The 20,638-nt window shown below is 47.5% G+C and overlaps 3 protein-coding genes across 4 annotated transcripts; 2 read left to right on the top strand and 1 right to left on the bottom strand.

The window, feature by feature from the left end:
* Positions 1-2,296: 2,296 nt before the first annotated feature.
* LOC135814180 (uncharacterized) lies at positions 2,297-18,198 on the top strand. 2 transcript variants are annotated; one of them, XM_065327263.1, is made up of 13 exons: positions 2,297-2,470; positions 4,441-4,685; positions 5,189-5,413; positions 6,770-7,056; positions 7,981-8,092; positions 9,016-9,193; positions 9,621-9,856; positions 10,593-10,625; positions 11,344-11,466; positions 14,069-14,116; positions 14,361-14,492; positions 16,101-16,214; positions 16,397-16,443. In XM_065327263.1, the coding sequence occupies exons 1-13, from the start codon at positions 2,380-2,382 to the stop codon at positions 16,397-16,399; spliced, it is 1,827 nt and encodes a 608-aa protein (XP_065183335.1). In that variant the 5' UTR covers positions 2,297-2,379; the 3' UTR covers positions 16,400-16,443. The 2 variants fall into 2 exon arrangements, with proteins under 2 accessions (XP_065183335.1, XP_065183334.1); XM_065327262.1 differs by lacking the exon at positions 16,397-16,443 and adding an exon at positions 17,094-18,198 and having other exon boundaries at positions 2,298-2,470.
* LOC135813602 (uncharacterized) lies at positions 12,153-14,001 on the top strand. The gene is made up of 2 exons (XM_065326682.1): positions 12,153-13,347; positions 13,446-14,001. Exons 1-2 carry the CDS (start codon positions 12,217-12,219, stop codon positions 13,446-13,448), a joined length of 1,134 nt encoding a protein of 377 aa, XP_065182754.1. The 5' UTR covers positions 12,153-12,216; the 3' UTR covers positions 13,449-14,001.
* Positions 18,199-18,763: 565 nt separating the features above from the next.
* Positions 18,764-19,228, bottom strand: LOC135813388 (protein PAXX-like). Its single transcript, XM_065326486.1, has one exon. It carries the CDS (start codon positions 19,226-19,228, stop codon positions 18,764-18,766), a length of 465 nt encoding a protein of 154 aa, XP_065182558.1.
* Between the last annotated feature and the right edge of the window lie 1,410 nt (positions 19,229-20,638).

Raw genomic sequence — 20,638 nt, 5'->3', positions numbered from 1 at the left:
AAGTGACGGGAAACCTCCGGTGCTGCATGTCAGGGCATGGGCTACTGTGAAGCTGGCTCCACAGACACAGGTTGACGGTAAGCGAGAAGGCCGCCAGCCATAGCGCAGTGCCAAACCATCGCGGAACTCGCTTTTGGATAGCACAAATCCATGACGGGATAGCGGACGACAAGTAAGCCAGCTGGAGGCGCCAGGCTCACTTGCCAACTGAATTGTGTGCTGCAAAGTGGGCGATGCGTCGGCAGCGAAGCCACGGATGTCGGTCTTCGCTTTCTGGCGGTGATCTGCACGCTGTGACGCTTTGGCTGAGGCAATGCTGGCAAGAGCTTCCGTCACACTGAAGTCTTGGTCGAGGATGTTGGTGGTGAGCGCCGCTGTGATCGCGCGGGATGAGGCGTATTGGGTTGTTAGAGATGTTGGATTGACGATGCCCAGGCCACCATCCCGGCAAGGGAAGGCAAACAGCCGTCGCAGCTCCAGACTGACTTCTTCTCCAGTCAGGGCTGGCAGCAGCTTGGTAACAATGGCGTGTTCCAACTGATCAAGACCACTTGACGCATCCGGCAGAACACGACACAAGAATGTCCAGCGGCATGAGAGAGCACGAACAAAAGTAGTGTACGCTGCCTGGGGCTGGGTACGAGCGAAGGATGAGAGTGTCTCAATCTGCTTGCACCATTCATTGGCCTTCTCCTGGATGAACCCGTGGATGTAGTCGGGCGTGCCAATAGCGGAACCCAGGTAGCGGTTGCCGTCAGATGTTACTTGGATGCCAGTATCAGCGAAGAGGCGCACAGCGTCGTCGTAGGCATGTGGCTTGACCACAAGCACAGACTTCCGGGCATTGAGGTGATATCCGTAGGACGGACCTTCAGCCTGCAGCTTGTCCCACCACGATCGAATTGCTACCAGACGACCACCTGCAGATGAATCGTCCGCGTACCATAGCTGGCAGGTGTCCGGGGTTGCTACCGCTCTCACAAGTGGGAGGATGCCGAGGGCATAGAAAGGCATCGCCAGGGGGTCCCCCTGGGTTGTGCCTTCTTGGGACAGAATACACTCCCCTGCCACATACAAGTTGCTCGGCCGCCGGTACGAATTGATCACAACTGCTGCAAGAGAGGGGCATTGGTGGCGAATGTTTCGGATGGCCACATTGCGGTTCAGGTTATTGAACGCATTGGCCGCGTCCGCCATAATGACGCCCTCCGTTTCCTCTTGGGCGTAGACTTGGTGCATGGCATGAATGGCTGCCTCTATGCCGAAATCCTGGCCACCACAGAGTTGCAAACTTCCCGCTGCTTTCTGGATGTCGTCGCTGATGACGATCAGGATGCTTCGGCCGATAATGCGGCGCACTACCTCCCCGATCCCGATCGGTCTCACCCCTGGGTTCTTGTCCAGAGGGACCAAACGGGAGGCGAGATAGGCCTCCAAGGCTTCCGAGCAAAATATCGAATTTTCAGAGGATCCGGGTGTATTTTGGCAATTTTATTCAAATTTCTTTGGTTTCATTGGGCCAACTTCGTGCTGAAATAGCTCGTGCAGGTTGTCAGGGGTACATAAATAATAATTTGAAATCATGCTACAAAATCCGGAATACTGACACCGTTATAAGTTTTGCTTTCCTCATCAGAGTCACCAATCACCATCCACTTTTACCAAAGTAGACGGTTCATTCGAAGCCATTTTGCCACAAAGCAGGAGCAAAATGGAGCAAAATATCGGAAACGAAAGGCAATGCCAAGCAAAATACGGAAAGTGCTCGGGCAAAATTTGCCGGCAAAATATCGAAGCGCCCCGAGCAAATTTGGGCTAGGCCTACACGATAGGCAAAGCCCGATTTTGCCAGGGAAACTTCGATATTTTGCCGCAAAATTTTGCTCGCTCATCGTCGATATTTTGCTTTCATTTTGCCAGGTCACTCGATATTTTGCTCCCTTTTTGCTCCAATGCAAGGCCAAATTTGGGTCACGTGTAGGAAAACTGACCGAAAGTGGGTCACGTGTTGGCAAAAATGAGAAAAAATGAGTCACGTGTTGGCAAAAATGTACGAAAATGAGTCACATGCACCGTATAAGTGTAAAATCTCCCAATTTCCAGCGAACATACCGATATTTTGCTCCATTTTGCCAGCAAATTCTCTCGTCAAAATTCTTCGATATTTTGCCAGCAGAATTGCTAGCAAAATCGGGCTATGTCTACTACACGACACACATGCATGCACGTGATGGAACACAACTCTGTCTCATCTCAGCTCATGCATGCTCTCTGCTCAACCTGCAGGTCCTGCACCACACAAAAATTCTTGGTTTGAATCAATTAATTATTTTGCATACTAGTATTTTCGATAACTAATGTATGTAGTCCTTTGTAGGTATGTGGCGTTATCCCAAGTTGGGCTTAATGCCCTTGCGGACACAGCGACGCTATTGGACAACCATTTCTTCCTCTGGTGCTCCTACGCCAGGTTGGTCAGATAGAACCAATTCTTGAATTAAATAGTAAATTTGAATTTGCACCAAAGTCGTAGTCAAATTTATGGGTATAGACTGGGGATACAAGGATTGTATCATGCTGCTAATGCTTCTTCCGTTCTCATGCTGATCATCTTGTATGCCAAGCAGTACGTACTCAATTATGATACTTCAGAAATACTACAACACTACCATGAACTGTAGAAGTATTGTTTGAGGAGGGGCCGGGGCCGGGCTGTGGGGGGGCAATACTAGTTTAGTACGTAGTCAGTGGACACCATGAGATTCGTAGCATCTATGGAGATGACTTGAGATCACAGTGCCGGAAACGACAATGTGCGTTCGACCCTGGATTCAGAGTTCTACGTGATCCGGGCTCTATGAACCATGCAATCGCAATCACGGTTGCGACCTGCTGACTCCATGTGCAGCTCAGACCAACAATGGCGAATTATGAAAGCATACATAAATTCCCGTGTATTCCGGAGTATAAGCCACACTTTAACAACCAGCAATGCTCCCCCCAAAAAGTCGGTACGACTTATACTACGATGGTCAAATTTATGGTGATAAATAGAGTAGATGTTTTGTATTTCGTGACAAAACATCTGGGTGCAGCTTATACTCTAGTCACAGTGCGGCTTATTCTCGGGAAAATACGGTACCCCTGCCTCGTGTGCGACTGGAATGGGCAGCCCAGGAGCAAACCCTGCATCGTTTCACATAACAGTCGCCCGTGTGCTGTCTCCCAGGTACTACGACTCCCTGGTCTGGACTATCGCTGTACTGGGGGGGGGGGGGATAGAGACCGTTCGCACTTTACACATGAGGATGAAATGAATTCTCGTTCGTTACCTTTGTGCCAGGATCTGTAAAAGCAAGAGCAGAAGTTCTCACTTTCCAAGTACATGTCCATACCTCTTCATTCATCACCTGCTCCGAGTGGAGCAGTCATCCCAATAGGCAAAAGGCCTCTGTGTGTGCACAAATGTATATTATTCAGCCCCCTCTCCCCTTCCATACCTGGCACACGAGTCAGGTCCGAATGAGGCGATCCCTTTTGTTATGGTCCTATTAGTATACTGAATAGCTAGAACACGGTGTAGCACTATCTAGAGAGCTGAAAGTCTGAGCCATCACCCCAATATTCAGGGTGCCATTTCAGAGTGCGAGGATCTCTATGGCACCTACAGTATGACTGTATCACATACAGTCAGACCTCGCTTATCCGGTCCTCGTTTATCCGGATCCCTCGCCATCCGGAAGAAAATCGCTGGTTACCGATGTGCAGCATATGTTATGCATACAACATAACCGGACCTCGCGATCCGCATACCGGTGCATGATTTTGTGTACAAACTGGTTAAAATGTGTACAAAAAGCTTCGTCGTATTCGGTTGCATGTGGCTTCCAAAAGCTAGAATCCGGGAGTTGTACCGGCAAATGAGGTCCTTGACCTGCTGGGTGCATGTGGACAGGACTTAGTTGCATGCACTTGTCATTTTTCTCGCTTGTTTTACATACTGTGCACGATAGTTGTACTGCATAGGACCCGTCTACATGTATGTACGATGTCACTGCTTTTGACATGCCACATGCATATACAGTATGTGTGTTCAGTTATCCGGTTCCCTCGCCTATCCGGATATTTTTGTGGAAAACAGATGTGTGCGGTTATGCGAGGTCTGACTGTACATCCATGTCTGCATGTCTGCAGTACACTTACGCGTGGCAAGGTCATCTTGCTCCTGTGTTAGCACTTATGTTACCTCAACGCGTGGGATCACACGTCTCATTTTCAGTTATTCTCTCTATAAAATAGTGCTATTCACAAGTTCTAGCCAGTCAGTATCCTATATACGACTTCCACTGATGAGATATGCTTGATCGAAACAGCTGTATGGAGGAGTTTGAGTTGAGTTTGTGCTCTTATGGACACTGGCTCTTTGTTATGTGTCTGCAGTTCAGTACGTTGGGTCAGCATGCCGGCAGCCTGCACACGCAGCATGCGTTCCAACAGCATCATCACGGGCATCTGCTGCATCACGGTTACGCGGCAGCGCCGTGTCTATACAGGTGCGGCGCCTACACGTGGACGATGTCGACGAAATCCCCGTCCTGCACGATCGCATTGAAGATGTCGCGCGCATTCGGGAAATTGTCCAGTCGAACTCACCACTTTCACTGTCGCCATCGGAGCGTACAGAGGTTTGTCTACGTCGTAGCTGTAGAACACGTTATTGCAGCAATCTTGCCTGTAACTGAATGTGATTGTGGCCGCGTGTGAAGGGCAGGGATTTTGTGACCCAAGCCGAGGCACCGTTGCAACCATCCACACATTCTTAGACAGTCCACACTCATCTCATTCTGTCACGGCAAAAGTTTAATTCAATTAATTTCAAGTTTAGACTTTTGGCAGTAAATTCTGTTATATTCATTTCAAAAATTCACTTGGGCAGTGAGAAAGCAACAGGAGTGGAAGGTATTTTTCAAGACTAAATTTATCCCACAGTACTGGTTGGACCCAGTGCAGTATGCTCATACAGGCAGCTGGAGTGAGCATTGCTGTGGCCGTGACAACCCATGCAGCCGTGTTGTACCGTAAAATCCCGCCAGCGGGACTATTTGAGTGCTTCAACTCTGAGGCTGTGTTTGGCTGAGTGCTCACTTCAAGCTCCCTGTTCCTCGACTGTCGTGTGTCCTTGGCTTAGCTGCAAGAAACACTGCACCGAGTGCTCGATGGACCGGCATCTAAGCGCTTCTTGTACGCCAGCCTGGATTGCTGTCCAATGTACACCGCCGCGCACGCTCATCTGCCCCCGAAGGAACGCTATGCCAGGAATCGCCTGTGCGTTGTGTATGTGAGCACTGACGACAGCTTCTTTGGTCAGTTCCGCAACAAGTGGGAGCAGCTACCGCGTATGTATGTCCTGGATGTAAGTGTTGTCTGTGATTTTAACTCCTTTTCCCCCGTGTTTTTTTCACAAGCTCCTTTGCTGCACAAGTAGTTGTTGTACTGGTGTATATCTTCCCTTGGTAGTGCTGGAGAATGGTCTGGCTGTCTTTGACAGGTGTGATAGAATACCCCCCCCCCCCATTACGGCTTGCACACATACCGGAGAGATAAATGCGTGCATGTGTACGCGTGTGTGCAGATGCTTGCGAGTGTGTGTGTGTGTGTGTGTATGTGTTTGTGTGCGCGCGTGAGTGCTCGTACCTGTGTGCGCGGCTCTGTTTGCTTTTCGAGTAATTTCTTCGCACTGAAGCATGTAGGTTTGGCTTTGAGCTGCTGTACAAGATATCTAGTGTAGAATGGGTCTTCATATCGAATCATCTTAGCCATACTGCACCATCTAGTATGCGTTTTGACGTACGAGCTGATAACATTTTGTGTACTGAAGTACATGTATGTATCACACACTGTCCCACAGCATTCTTAAAGGGTACACTGGTTTGGTGACATTCAGACCATTGCGACGTCCAGTTTTCGTAGCATTGCTATGGCAACGCGGCACATGCTTTTATATTCATGCGGCTGGATTCTTTCTCTGCAGTAGAAAGGCTTCCCCGTTGATTGTTTCACGAGTGCTCCCTCGAGAAGAAGGGCAACGCACTGGACCGATCACCCATTGTGTGTGTATGTGTGGGGTGTTTGGTGTGTGTGTGTGTGTGTGTGTGTGTGTGTGTGTGTGTGTCTGTCTGTCTGTGTGTATGTGTGTGTGTGTGTGTGTGAGGCCAACAGTGCCTGAGGTGGGGTATTCACCGACAGGAGACTTGGTCGGATAGTTACGATGCCGACACTCTCCTCGTCGCCCCCACCTCGGAGTCCTTCGCGAGGCTTTGCAAGCCCGCGAGTGGAGCAAACTACCGCACGAAGACGACGACTTGGAACGACTCTGAGCGTTGGCTCATGGAATGTTCGCTCTGTTGTGGAGAGTGATGGACCACTTCTAGCGGCAGCCGTGAGAGGAATCGTTTCCGATGATAAGCCAGATCCATAGCTGCTGGAGATGGCTCTCTCGAACATGGTCCCGCTCGTCGTTCTATATTGTCGGCCCCGTAAGGGGACACGTGACCGTAATGGCAGTGTTTACCAGGACCAGGACCAGGAGGTCTGTCTGTCTGTGTGTGTGTCTGTGTACGTGTATGTTGAGTCATATTTCTAAGGTTCCTTTTGAGTCTCTCTTTCCCCTCTCCCGGGGAGCCCCACGTGGCCAGTTTTGGCTGTGAGCAAGTACAATTCCAAGTATGTGTATGTATGTGTATGCATGTATGTCGGATGATCTTTCCAGGAATGGCTGCACGTGTACGAATTTATGGAGTTTCACGAGCACCTGTTTGACGGTGTCAGTTTCCCGGTGAGGAGTTTTGCTGCATCTTCCGACTGCATCATCTACTCCGACCCGGACTTCAGAAAACTGCGCGATTCCGTTAAGGACCCGCGCTCCCTGTACCCTGCTGCCTTCCTGCATTCAGCGACTGCCGCGGTGATGAACAGCACCTTCCAGCGCGGCTGGTCGAAAGGCGCCTTCAATGAGCGAGACGACACCACAGTGGAGCAGCTGTGCAACGCACGATGGTAAGATGCCATGCAGCGACGACTTAACAGTAACCTGTTAGTCTTGTGCTGGCTTGACTGCCTAGTGACTAATGCCGTAGCTCCTGTCATGGGTATTTGCGTGCAGGGCGGAGAGACTATTTTGTCACGTAGTGGATAGACACAGCCTACTGTGTTAATGAGGGCTTTTGTTTCGGGCACGCGGCGCTGTGTACGTGTAGGGAACTGCGTCAGCCACATCTATTTTATTGCACGCAGCGGTGTGTACATGTAGGGAACTGTGTCATCCACAGCTATTCTACAATAGACTATTGCATGCAGCAGCAGCGCCTGGCGGCCAGAGTCTAACTCTAAGGTGACACATCTCACTGCCCAATGCCCGCCATTTCCAGAGTGCGTCAACATGTTTCAACTCATTCATGAAGCGAACAACTCGAGGTCTCGATCCCCTACCTTTTATACTTTGTTCTGCCTTCAGTGTTTGAAGACAGGTTTGTTGCACTGAAAAGTGATCTGGCCAATGCTTTACCAGCTGTACTGGCTGCTGCTGTTCCCATGTTTTATGCTATTTTATTGCAGCTGTTATTTTTTATTTACTAGTATTTGTGTGTGTGTGTGTGTGTGTGTGTGTGTGTGCGTGTGTGTGTGTGTGTGTGTGTGTGTGTGTGTGTGTGTGTGCGTGCGTGCACGCGTGTGTCCGCATGAGTATGTGTGTGTGTGTGCGTGTGTATGTGGATGCGTGCGTGTATGCCCGCTTGCTTGCTTGTGTCATGCTGTATGTAAGCTCTGTTGAACGAATGGTAAAGAGTGTGCGGTGCGCTTTTTAAAATACTCTAGTTTGGTCAGTATTTCATCTGTCTAGAGGATGCAATTCGCCGTGTTCTTGTAGTGATTCTGCATATACCGGCATACCAAGCTCATCAATGTGCTCTTGTGTCTGTGCAGGCTGAAGAACATACTTGACCGTAGCCTCAGCGGGCTCCCGCCACGCACCTCCTGGGCTGACTTCACAAAGGAAGGTCAAGAAGAGGAGTTGGTCGTAGTGGAGAAGCTCAAGGTAAGGGACATGCTGAATACGTTCGGGTGCTCGCCAAAATCCTATAAAATAGGATTTGGACATTGTGAAATCTCTATGAGTTTAACATATTGCAACTCTTGTCCATGTACGAGTAGTAGGTTTTTTAAAGGTATGTGAGTCAGGCGTGCATACACATTTTTGTTTTGCCCCTGATGATACAAACAAAATCCAATAATCACTCTACCGACAGTACTGTTTCATCCCTGTGAACTCACCAGTTTTGCACATGGAAATGAGGCCGAACGTGGCAGCAAGAATACAAATGAGTTTCTCGAAGTCAGAAGGCAGGCTTGGTCCAGGTGTACCTTTCCAGACTCAGTGCTCAAGCTAAGAAGTCAGTGCAGTGCATGTACTGCCAAGAGTCAGTGCTCAAGCTAAGAAGTCAGTGCAGTGCATGTGCTGCCAAAAGGACTTAACCTCAAGAGTGCAACTCAAGTCTATGGGGTTTGCGACGGCAGAGTTTCACATCACATGACGGACCGGGTACACACTCACACAGTTATCTGTACCCCATACATTGTCGTACACGATAGGTATTACCATATAAGGTTGTATGGAACTTGGCTTTGGAAACAACTCTGTGCTGGTCAGTTTGAACTGTTTACCAACATAACCCGTTGAACCATGATGTCATGTGATGTGAAACTCTGCCGTCGTAGCACTGGATAGAGGCCGTGCGAGTAGCTCCATGCTCTTGGGGGTTATGACTTATGTACTCTTGGTAGTGCAAATGACAAAGGCACTACCCCACACCAGAGTTCTCTAGTAGAAACTTTTTTTTGTTTCGTGTAAAGATCGGTAATTGCGGACGGCCCCTAAACTAGTAAAACTAGTTTAAACTACACAGTTGAGCTGCTGCTGCTTGTTGTGTTCTTGCTATCCTTGCACTCCTGTGCGTGTAGACGGAGTTTGGAAGGACAGAGCTGATGCTGGAGTTGGAGAACTGGTACGACTGGCTGGATATATTGCTCAACGTCGACAAGGTTGGCTACCCGACGCTTTTCTACCTGCGCACTGCTTTCAACTTGCTGGCTGGAAACTTCTATTCATCGAACATTATTTCAACGCCCAGAATCCATGGTCAGTGGGCAAAGGTGTTTTAAAGTAGCTTGGACCTACATTGTACCATGTTGTACAGGTCACACATACCGTATTTTCCCGATTGTAAGTTGCACTCGATTATAAGTTGCACCCCTATTTTCAGATTTGAACCGTATTGTTTCAATAATATTCACATATTAAAGTAGGATATTAGGAAATTAGAGGCCACCTGCCTCGTACTGCTCTGTTCTCTCCGAAACTCAACACTTGCAAGCCAGATACGAAAGAAAGAAAAAAATCATCAGTCACATCAGTAGGATACAGTATCACACTCAATTGTAAGTGGCATCCCCTCTCTGCCCGAGAAGTTTAGTGTAAAAAGAAAAGAAAACACTTCAATTTGTTTTTGTTCCTGTGTGTGTGTAATGAAGACTGTGGCCGCATCTTTGCCTCTGACTGTGCTCAGATACTGCGGATGGCATTGAAAAGGCCGCTGGCCTGCTGAAGCGCTTTCAGAAGCCGTTCTCGATGGACCGCCGCCGTGGCCGTTCTCGGCCCGGCCAAGACGACAGCTCGCCGTTTCGCATTATCTCTCCGGAGAACATGATGTGCTTCACACTGTCCGGCTCCAAGCTGTACAATCTGGAACTGCCGACCAGCGATGAAGACTACTGCCTGATCTTCAGGTATCCTGATCTGCGGGTGAGTTGCGTTCCACGACTGTCTACATGTACACTCATACCTTGCCTATCCAAACCCCGAAGTTTCGGGCACCTCGCTCTATCGGGGGCACCCTTTGGGCGAGTTTCAGTGGAAACATTACTATTCTTTTGTCATTTTTTGTGGAGATACGTGTACAGTCAGACCTCGTTTATCCGGATCCCTCGCCATCCGGAAGAAAATCGCTGGTTACCGATGTGCATCATACGTTACGCATACAACATAATCGGACCTCGCGATCCGCATACCGGTGCATGATTTTGTGTACAAACTGGTCGAAATATGTACAAAAAGCTTCGTCGCATCCGGTTGCACGTGGCTTGCAGAAGCTAGAATCAGGGAGTTGTACAAACAAATGAGGTCCTTGACCTGCTGCATGCATGTGGAGAGCACTCAGTTGCATGTACTTGTCGTTTTTCTCGCTTGTTTTACATATTGTGCACGCTGGTTGTTCTGCATGGGATCCATATACATGTATGTACGATGCCGCCCATTTTGATGTACCACAAGCGTATACAGTATGTGTGTTCAGTTATCCGGTTCCCTCGCCTATCCGGATATTTTGTGGAAAACGGATGTGTGCGGTTAAGCGAGGTCTGACTGTAGTAACGCCATATTCCATATCGATGGCCTTTCCCCATCAAAATGTATAATTTGGAGTTTGATGCTGCCATGGCCAATCTGTTCTGTTCCTTTCCTGCACTGCACTGCACTGCAGACAATCATTCGCAAGCTGCAGCGCAAGTCAGTGGTGAGTTAAGCTTGATACACTCTTTCTTTCTCTGTCTGTCTGTCTGTCTGTCTGTCTGTCTGTCTGTCTGTCTGTCTGTCTCCCACACGCACACATGCAGATACACACACACACACACACACACACACACACACACACACACACACACACACATACACACACACACACACACACGCACACACACACACACACACACTTGGACATACAGCTGCCATTTAACGGCTAAGCTGGTCTCCTAAAGTGGGATGGAAAGAGGATACATCATGCTTTCACTGTAGAGCATACCGTCTGCATCAGGGAGCTGTACAGGGAGACAACAAAAGATCAAAGTACTCAAAACGATAATGCGTTTCGACCCTGGATTTGGAAGCTGTACGTAATCCATACTCTATGAAATTCACAATCGCCATCACGGCCTTGACCTGCTGACCCCACGTGCAGCCCAGACAGGCGATGCCATATGCAAGCATTGTATAAATCGGCCTTGCCCCAAGGGTGATTGCAACGGGCAGCCCGGGGTCAAAACCCACCGGATTTAGCGTTGCAGTTGCCTGTGTCTTCTCCGCGTATGCTCCGACTCCCTGGTCTGCATGCACTGTTAGCCGTGAGGTACTCACTGGCTGTATACTGCACCTAGTTTGCCCTGTAGAAACTTGTGTAGTTATTACTCATGCTTCTTTTTGTCTGCCTCTACCATTCTTCCTTCATGCCGCGCCAGGATGTACTTGATTTCCGGGCTCAAGCTGCAAGAATGGGCGACCCAGATCTCTCCGTCATTGCCGCCTGGGAGGCTAGAAAGCTGCTAACTATGCTGTTGAAAGGGGCCGTCGAGTGGTATCAGGTGCGTACCTGCACTGCTGTGTGTGGGTGTGCCCGCGCACGTGCGTGCATGTGTGCATGTGTATATTTGTGTGTGTGTGTGTGCATGTGTGTGTGTGTGTGTGTGTGCGCGCGTGTGCGTGTGTGTGTGTGTGCATGTGTGTGCATATGTATGTGTGTCCGTGTGTGCGTCCATGTGTGCGTCCATGTATGTTATTGTAATGTACTACAGTATAGTGCACTACAAGGTGTGCTCTCTCTCACTTTCCCTCTCTCTCTCTCTCTCACTTTCCCTCTCTCTCTCTCTCTCTCTCTCTCTCTCTCTCTCTCTCTCTCTCTCTCTCTCTCTCTCTCTCTCTCTCTCTCTCTCTCTCTCTCTCTCTCTCTCTCTCTCTTCTCTCTCACTTTCTCTCTCTCTCTCTCTCTCTCTCTCTCTCTCTCTCTCTCACTTTCCCTCTCTCTCTCTCTCTCTCTCTCTCTCTCTCTCTCTCTCTCTCTCTCTCTCTCCCTCTCTGTCTCTGTCTCTGTCTCTCTCTCTCTCTCTCTCTCTCTCTCTCTCTCTCTCTCTCTCTCTCTCCCTCTCTCTCTCTCTCTCTCTCTCTCTCTCTCTCTCTCTCTCTCTCTCTCTCTCTCTCTCTCTCTCTCTCTCGATGGCTCTTGGCTTCAAGACCACCACAAGCTATGGCTTTACCACCATCTTGTAGTGCCCAAGCTTTCTTGGTCTTTCCAGGTTCTTGAACTCACACAAGGTTTTGTACGTGAACTGCACTTTATGTGTTTACCATTTCTGAAGAAATGGTCAGGCCTACCTCGATGCGCAAACTCTGCCATTCTTTTTATTGGCAGTCGCAAACGCTTTGGCTTACGCCTCCACTACCTTCCTACGGTGTGGAAAAAGTGCCAGTCCATCAAATGGCACATTCTTCGATCGAGTGGGGACGCGCGCATGAGGGCGCTGTACACTCTGCGTCGGAGTAAGGATGCGAAGCTGACAAAGCGATATGCGGCGACAATAGAGCTGGAGTGTGCAGAGGCATCAGTAGGTTCAGGGACTCTCCGTCCACCGTCATCTTCAAGTCATCGTGCAGGGTTGGGTGCTCCTGCTCCGAAGCAGCATTCCAAACCCCCGAGGAAGGATCTCCTTCAAACATTTGAGGAGATCAACGCGCAGGAGCAGATTTTGAGGCTGAAGACTCTTCAGGTGCAAGGCAAGTGGTTGGAGTGGACATCGGTGATGTGGCAGGACCTCTCGTGGAAATCCCTTTTGTACGGTGGTACTGGTAAGGATTTGAAATTTCTTCTCGCATCAACCCTCGACGTGCTACCTTCTCCGACGAACCTACGCCGTTGGGGAAACACCGTAGTGGATCCGTACTGTAGTTTGTGCCGTACCTGGGCCTGTACTACGCGCCACGTGCTTGGCGCTTGTCGCGTAGCGCTGGACCAGGGACGTTACACCTGGAGGCACGACAACGTACTCGGGGTCATCGTCAGGAACATGCGTGAGGAGATTCGAATCCGCACTGCTGCAAACACCGTACAAACCGAAAATTCAAATGAGCTTGACTTCATCTCGTTTTGCAAGGCGGGAGAGAAGCCAGTTCGCGTTCAGCCCAGACGAAAGTTGGTTACGACTGATCTCCTGTCAGCGGCCTCAGACTGGAAACTTCTTGTCGACTCAGTTAGTGCAAAGATTTCTTTCCCTAGCTGTGTTGCACTTACCACCCTAAGACCAGATATAGTTCTGTACTCTACGAGTCGTAGGATTGTATTCTGGATGGAGTTGACAGTTTGTGCTGAGGACAGATTCAGTGTCAGTAACTCGCGGAAGGACAGGCGGTATGCGGATCTGGCCGATCAATGCCGAGCAAACGGGTGGCAGGTCGTTTCTTTTTCGGTTGAGGTAGGTGTGCGTGGTTTCATCCCGGACTCTCTTCGGAGGGCTCTGAAAGCGCTTGGATTTTCTAATCGAAGAATAAAATTTATTTGTAATTTGTGCAGTAAGACGTCTCTGCGAAGCAGCTACATCATCTGGTTGCGGCGTCAACAAAAACACTGGTCGGAAGATCCACTTTTCTGAGGTACTGTATGTGGGGCTCCGTTTATTGAGGTGCGTTGAAATTTATTCTCTTTATCTTATTATTTCTTTTCTATAATTTCCCCATATGAGTTCCTATCAGTTGCTGTGAACACCTTGAGTGGAGAGCGCTTGCTCGAGCGTTGAACCGGGTTCTTAATCCACCATACCCAGTTCGCAAGGCTGGGCGGGGTTGTGAGCAGGCTTTCATTTCATCTTTTCTTATTATTTCTTATTATTTCTGCTTTTCATCTCATTACAAAAATTCTGCGCTTTTTCTCCATCTGCGCATAAAATCTAGACTGACAACCTGCTTGTTAAATCATGCACCTGCTTTCAGGCGTAAAAACCCTGTTGTAGAGGTCTCAGTCCTCATTTGTTAGACTTACCTGTCTTTATAAATGTAACTTACTCTCTCTCTCTCTCTCTCTCTCTCTCTCTCTCTCTCTCTCTCTCTTTCTTTCTCTAAAATAATGTATTTGTAGTTGACTGTGTCTGCTATGTTACTATCAGTTCATGTGTTCTGTTCTTTGTTGTCGTCCTTCAGATCCTGTATCATGAGGATGATCTACTGTATGAACACCCTTTATTCCAGGTAGAAACGGGTCACTTTCTTTCTGTCTTTCTTTTCTTGATTGCAACATGGGAAGTGTGCATGCATGATGACACGATGGTATGCGTGACTGCTTCTGTTCTGCTTAGGAACTTACTCGTGCATGCATGTATCCATCGAGAAGGTAGATGTGTATAATGTACTAAGCCATCGTGTCATTCTATTGTGTAAATTGCAAAGGACAGACATTCACATAGCTGGGTATTTTTTTCTCCGGTTTTTGTAGGAGCTTCGTCGCAATCGTGACAAGATGATGTCGGAGACGGTCATTGACAACTTCCGCAAGTTTACCAAGTCCTTCCTGCATCAGCTGGACGAAGAAAGTCCCAGCATTCCTGCTCACAAATGTCTTTACCAAGTGAGTCATATATCTTGCAAGTGTGTGTGGGGGGGGGGGGGGATGCGTGTGTGCGTACGTGCGTGTGTGTGTGTGCAAAGAAAACAGAGCGGAGTGGAACCGGACAAAGTCAAGCAATGTCACCCGATCAGAGATGTTGTACTGTAGCCAGTGTGTGTAACTAGTTACAGTCACTGAGTGGAACTGTTCAGTACCGTTATGTCGCGTATAAACTTAAAAAGCCGGTCTTATTCCTGTAGAAGCCAAAGTCAGTGCTAGGCTTCTTTGCAAGCCTGGTTTCTATTCTAATCAGGTATTTCTACTTCAAAGTATGTATGTCCACTATAAAGCCAGGCTAATGTGCCGACAGTGCATCTTGGAAATCAGGCTTGTGTTCAAAAACAGACTTCTACAAGTACAATGAGACAGGCTTGTATACAAGACACTACGGTGTTAAGTACCCTGAACACAGTATCGCATACACTAACAGTCAAACCTCTTTAGGACGAGCACCAAGGGACCAATGGCATAATTATGTTCTCAATACCGGGAGTTTGTGTTATCTGTATTTTGTATCCAGCGAATACACCGTGATTTATACTATGGGCTATAAAGTACAGTAGAACTCACTATAATTATCTGTAGCACGTTCTCTTGCTTTTTCTGTGTCACTTGACTACACCACCGTTGCGCTGTGCAGCTGACCACACATGCTTCCCACAGCAGCAAGAGGCTCCTTCTGAGTACTGAAATTCCTTTCGGACAGCTGCTTTGCTCATTGAGACCGCATCAGAGAAGGCTGGGTTGTTGAATACTCTTGCTTAGTAATGAACAAACATTGGCCGGGGTGCAGGTGTATTGCTGTATGTATTGTAATATACTCGGATAGGAAACAGCTTGATAGATACTCCAGCCTAGGTACATGTACATACATGTACATGTGCAATGTTCTGCTTCTACAGTGCATTTCAAAACTATAGACGCGTAGGGTTTTTGAAATATTTCAAATTTGGCTGGAACTTTTTGAGAATAGTTTTCGGAATATTGCTCAGGATCGCTCCGCAATTACTCTCATATAGTTTCTAAAGGATTGGATAACAGACGCCCAATTTGGAAAAATTTATGCACAAAGTGATCACAGATTTTATGTGGTATAGATGCTGGCATAACGGTTTTTGCCTAGGTACGCGTCTATAGTTTTGAAATGGACTGTAAGCGAGTACGTCTTATCACAGTTCCCATGTACTGTTTTTATGACCCTGCATATATACATGCACTATGCTGGTCAGTTTGATCTTGGATCATGTACAGTCAACTTCGCTAATAACGACTGCGGATATAACGACAATTCGCGAATAACGACAGAATTTCCATGCCCAGAGCAAAGTCCCATCTAACCTGCATACCGGTACATACAACGAGACTTCGGGTATAAGGACACTTTGCGAATAGGGACACTTTTCTGATGCCCCGCCGAGTGTCGTTATACGCAAAGTTGACTGTACAGCGTTTCGGCTATTCACTTTAGTATTAAGTACACATTTACGACCATTGGGAGCATGTTATACTGGTACCGAAGTTCACTGTACTTTGTACTTTGTTGGGTTTTTGCCCTGTACATTGTTTTAGGTATTCCATAAGCTGGACCAGGTGGAAAGCATGATTCGTGGAGAAGCACCCCGTGTCATCTGCACTGGTCAGGACCGTGACTTCATCATGAAGATCCGCAAGGGAGAGATGGAGGTGAGCCTGTGATAAGAACTCTTTGCGCTTTTTGGACAAATTCCATGCGCCTACTGGCATCTTAGAAAACCCTTGATGCCAGGCTCACTGCACGTAGCAGCACACAATCGACTGCACATGATGTCACCTCTCGTTCTCTTCTTCTTCTCTCCTTTCCCTCTCATTTTAAATGTAATTTTTAGTGAGCCATGTTTGGTTGCCATCCGTCATCTCATTCTCATTATTGGCAGTCTTACGGTGAGCCAGGAGATGTTGTATAAATAAATAAATTAATTAATGTAAATAAGCGACGTGGAGACAATAATTTAATGATAGCAATGAATAATGCTGTTTTGAGACTTTGTTGTTGTGTAGGATGACCACGGAACTGGTATTCTTCATTGCTATCATTAAATTAATTTTAAATGTGCTGCACCAGCAGTATGGTCTACCCCACATTTCAGGGCATACCCCGCTGCTGCGTGAGTCTTGAGGATGGCACTATGGTCTACCCCACATTTCAGGGCATACCCCCTGCTGCGTGAGCCTTGAAGATGGCTGCTATTATCGCCATCATTGGAGTGGCTGAATGAATTTGATTCAGGCGAGGGACTTGGCAAGTTGGCGGTTGCCCTTCTAATGGATTTCTCCCCATGCACCTCTTGAAGTGAACAAGCACCACCCCATCTCACCCCACCCTATTCCCAACGAATGATGTTTCGTTTCGAGAGAAAATGCTGGTGCATGTATTTACGGACGGCCCCCTATGAGTGCTTGAATATGTTGAATACTGCATTGTGCAGACACTCGCCAAACACTAATATTATATCTGCGGGTGTATGTGTGCTACGTGTGGATGTATAATTATGTGTATGTACTCATTGATGGCTGTTATCCCAGAACCAACACAATGATTTGAAAGAAGAGGCATGGAAGCGGCTGCGGGCAACATCCGTCTATCGTGAAGAGCACGGTCCAGCATGGAGGCAAGATTCTGACAAAGACTACCTCGTCGAGTGGCTCTACGAAGTCTACGGGCTACGCTTTAGCAAGGACAAGATGACTGGCAGTGCGTTTGATGTGCTGGTGGATGGCGAAAAGGCCATACCGGACCCAGACAATCTGGAGAGTCTGGACAGGAAAGGCACGGTCGACTGGCATGTCATGTCCGACGGGATTGTACAAGTGTAATGATGTCAGTGTTCCTTCCACTGTGCACCATCACTACTATGCTAGGCAAGGTCACTGCTGTGCATCTCAGTCACCGTGCCTATCCAGGAAAGACGTTTTAAAGTGTTCAGCACTCTTTCCAACTGCCATGTCGGCCGTACGACTTGCTCTATGTGGAACACATCCAGTTTTAGAACTTTGAGAAGATTTCCCCTTGATGCTGACACAAATTCCCAGTGCCTGGTGCACAGTGTAAGTGTATGCACTGGGCAGCTCAGAGTATAGTCAGTGCAGTGCGTTGGTCACTACTACTACTACTACGGCATTGTACTTCTCAGACCGCACTGCACTGCAGGCGTGCTAGCAGTACTACTGTGATCACAACCTGTGCAGTGCTGCACGCCTGCTAGGACTAGCAGTCCTGTGATCACAACATGTGCAGTGCTGCGCGACTGCTAGCAGGACTGTGATCACAACCTGTGCAGCTGGCCTCCTGTTCGCATCTGGACATAGAAACCCCATTTGGTGTTTCTCAAGCTGTACACACATTAGACTGTGGCTAGTATGTATGTACCTCCAATCCAGCAAAGTTAGGTTCTACGCTAAAAAGCCCATAAATAAGCACATGCTGGTTTTCAATCCGAGTACCTCTCCCTGTACTTATTCTCAGGCAATGTACTAATTTTCACCGTGCACATTCTGAGTATGATTTGGCGGTAATAAGCCAGGAAGTCCATGCACTATTGTGCAAATGGCACATCATGATTCAGGCCACATGTAGCACATCAGAAAACAAGTTATGCATACTCGTAAATAGACGTGGCTTCACTTCAAACCGGGGAGTTGCCATCACCTGTTCACTAGCACTACAGTAGTTACCATAGTTACTAACACAATCAACACAATGTAGTTGTGGGGTTTCCCCTCTGAGGGAGAATCAAGCAGATATCCCATCTGGTAAAAATACATGTACTAGTAAACATCAAAATGAAACGATACAGAAATGCCAAGCAAGCAGATGACCAGCATCATGCAGACAAACTCTATGGGAAGTTCCAGCAATAAGCAGTGACAAGGGGAAATACTGGTTAATTTCTACTTTTCTGTTCTCAGTTTCGTAAGTGAGGCTTCCATGTGTGAGAAAACCAACTCTTTGATTCCTAGAAATAATCCTGAGACAATGTTTGAAAGATTCCGAAGCCCAGCAGGTATCGCTAGCTGGAGATATGACTATTCGCATAGATTTCATGGTTTGAAGCAGGGAGTATTGCAATACATGGTATTGTACTACTCCCTGGTTTGAAGTGAGCATTGAAGCTCTGGGCAGTCTGACATATGTAAAAAGTGTCTCAAGGAAGCTGTCTCACCCAGTACTATAATCTAAGATGTATTTGGCAGACCTATTCTTCATCAAACACCACACCACTGGCTGCCTTTCGTTTCCGACTGCTCGGGTTGAGCAAGCTCCTGCCTTCCTGTCGTTTCATTTTCGGTCCCGTCTTGGCTTTCTTCAGCTCTGGCTCATACATAGCGCTTGTTGATGCTGCCGAGGACATGGCGTGGGAAGCATCGCGTTTCTGCTGCTCGAGATCGGCCACCCTGCGCTTGCAAGCAGTCAGCTCGGCTCCAAGACGGTCTACTTTGCCTGCAGCGCCGATCACAAATTCCTGCAGTAGAACGTGACCACGGTGGACTGTAGCTTCAGGAAGCTCAAACTTCACATTGCCTGACACAGTGAGTGTAGCTTGCTGCGGCAAGACAGACAGTTTTGCCTGATTGCAGTCAAATCCTGCCTTGAAGTCACTCAACAGCGCATCCAGAGTGGGCAATGCGCCGGACGACTCCTGGCATTCCAGCAGAGCCATTTCATCATAGCATTTGCTCCACGTCCTCCTCCCATCTGTGACACACAACTGCACTCCATTGGTGTGTTCGTCAAAACTGGTGAATGCAACGTATTTTACCCCGTCTTCTTGCAGTGAACACGACAAATCCAATATGGCAGCGTTTCTCAGGACTTCTCGAAATGCCATAGCAAGGTCTCTCAATTGCCAGTATTATAGTTGATAATATTCTAATGTCTCTCTAAGTTAATACTACACGTGATGGAACACAAAATTAATATCTCTAGATGTCAATAAAATTCTAAATTCTCTCCTAATAATTACTATGAAGGTGTCTCGCAGACATTCTCCATTCTACTTCGTTGCTCAAATTATACCAACAATAGGAACTTTCAATGTTCTAAATGCACTAAGAAAGGCAATAAACAGTGCCAGAGCTAGATCAGACAACTACCTGGAACTGCCTTGCCAAGAAAATTAATAGTCTCAGCCAAACACATGAAACAGGGCCCAGGCGAATAATCAACTCGTTCAAACGAAACTTCTGCGAGGGGCTTCCCCGAATTCGCGCAGGGGGCAGCGTCGCGAAGGCGCAACAACCAACGACTTTTTTACGTCGACTTGCGCCGGCCGCCTTGCGCAATATAGGACCGCTACACCAGGCTCCCCATATATGGGCTAGCATGCATTGCATCAAGAGTACATTATAGCAATAAAAACTGCTTTATGGCAGTTTTCTAAAAAAAGTTATTGTGTTCTAGTCCATGGTCCCCGTCTAAAAAGTAAGAAATTAACGAAATGTGATAGCTGAAAATTATAATTTCACACAAAACCTCACAATAATCACAACACTTGAAATGCTGCTTTCAACACTAAACTTGTACTGCACCAACAATTGGCAACATGCATGCATAGGAAAGAGGATCACGAGGGGAAAATGTCTTCTGCATGTAGCTTTTCATTCTGTGTGTGATTATTGTGAGGTTTTGTGTGAAATTATAATTTTCAGCTATCACATTTCGTTAATTTCTTACTTTTTAGACGGGGACCATGGACTAGAACACAATAACTTTTTTTAGAAAACTGCCATAAAGCAGTTTTTATTGCTATAATTTCTTTTGTTTTTTTCTGTCACCATGTACCAATCAATGGAATGCCCTATATCAATATGTAAATGATGGCCTTCACATCATATCAATACCATATTATACGCATTGATGTGCAAGCCTTTTCTTGCAGAAAATGGCACTAGCACAATGCATGTTCTTCTGCGGGGAAACATGTGAGCAGTGGTGGTGATACTTTTTTATACGGAGGCCATTCTGTGCATGTTGCTGTTGCAGAATTTCATGAAATTGTCTTGCCTTTCAGATTTCTCCACCCTCAATCAGATTTATTTGAGAAATGTAGCCATGCGCCAGGTGCGTGTCG

The sequence above is a fragment of the Sycon ciliatum genome, chromosome 4 (genome assembly GCF_964019385.1).
Source record: "Sycon ciliatum chromosome 4, ocSycCili1.1, whole genome shotgun sequence".
In the NCBI taxonomy this organism is placed as follows: Eukaryota; Metazoa; Porifera; class Calcarea; order Leucosolenida; family Sycettidae; genus Sycon; species Sycon ciliatum.
This window is presented reverse-complemented; position numbering and strand designations above follow the sequence as displayed.

Bases quoted from the DNA above. Each gene is read 5' to 3' on its own strand.
- LOC135814180 (XM_065327262.1), top strand. From the start codon at position 2,380: ATGTGGCGTTATCCCAAGTTGGGCTTAATGCCCTTGCGGACACAGCGA. The intron at 11,467-14,068 runs GTGCGTACCTGC...GTCGTCCTTCAG, and splicing joins GGGCCGTCGAGTGGTATCAG to ATCCTGTATCATGAGGATGA. The intron at 14,493-16,100 runs GTGAGTCATATA...ACATTGTTTTAG, and splicing joins CTCACAAATGTCTTTACCAA to GTATTCCATAAGCTGGACCA.
- LOC135813388 (XM_065326486.1), bottom strand. From the start codon at position 19,228: ATGGCTCTGCTGGAATGCCAGGAGTCGTCCGGCGCATTGCCCACTCTG.
- LOC135813602 (XM_065326682.1), top strand. From the start codon at position 12,217: ATGTGTTTACCATTTCTGAAGAAATGGTCAGGCCTACCTCGATGCGCA.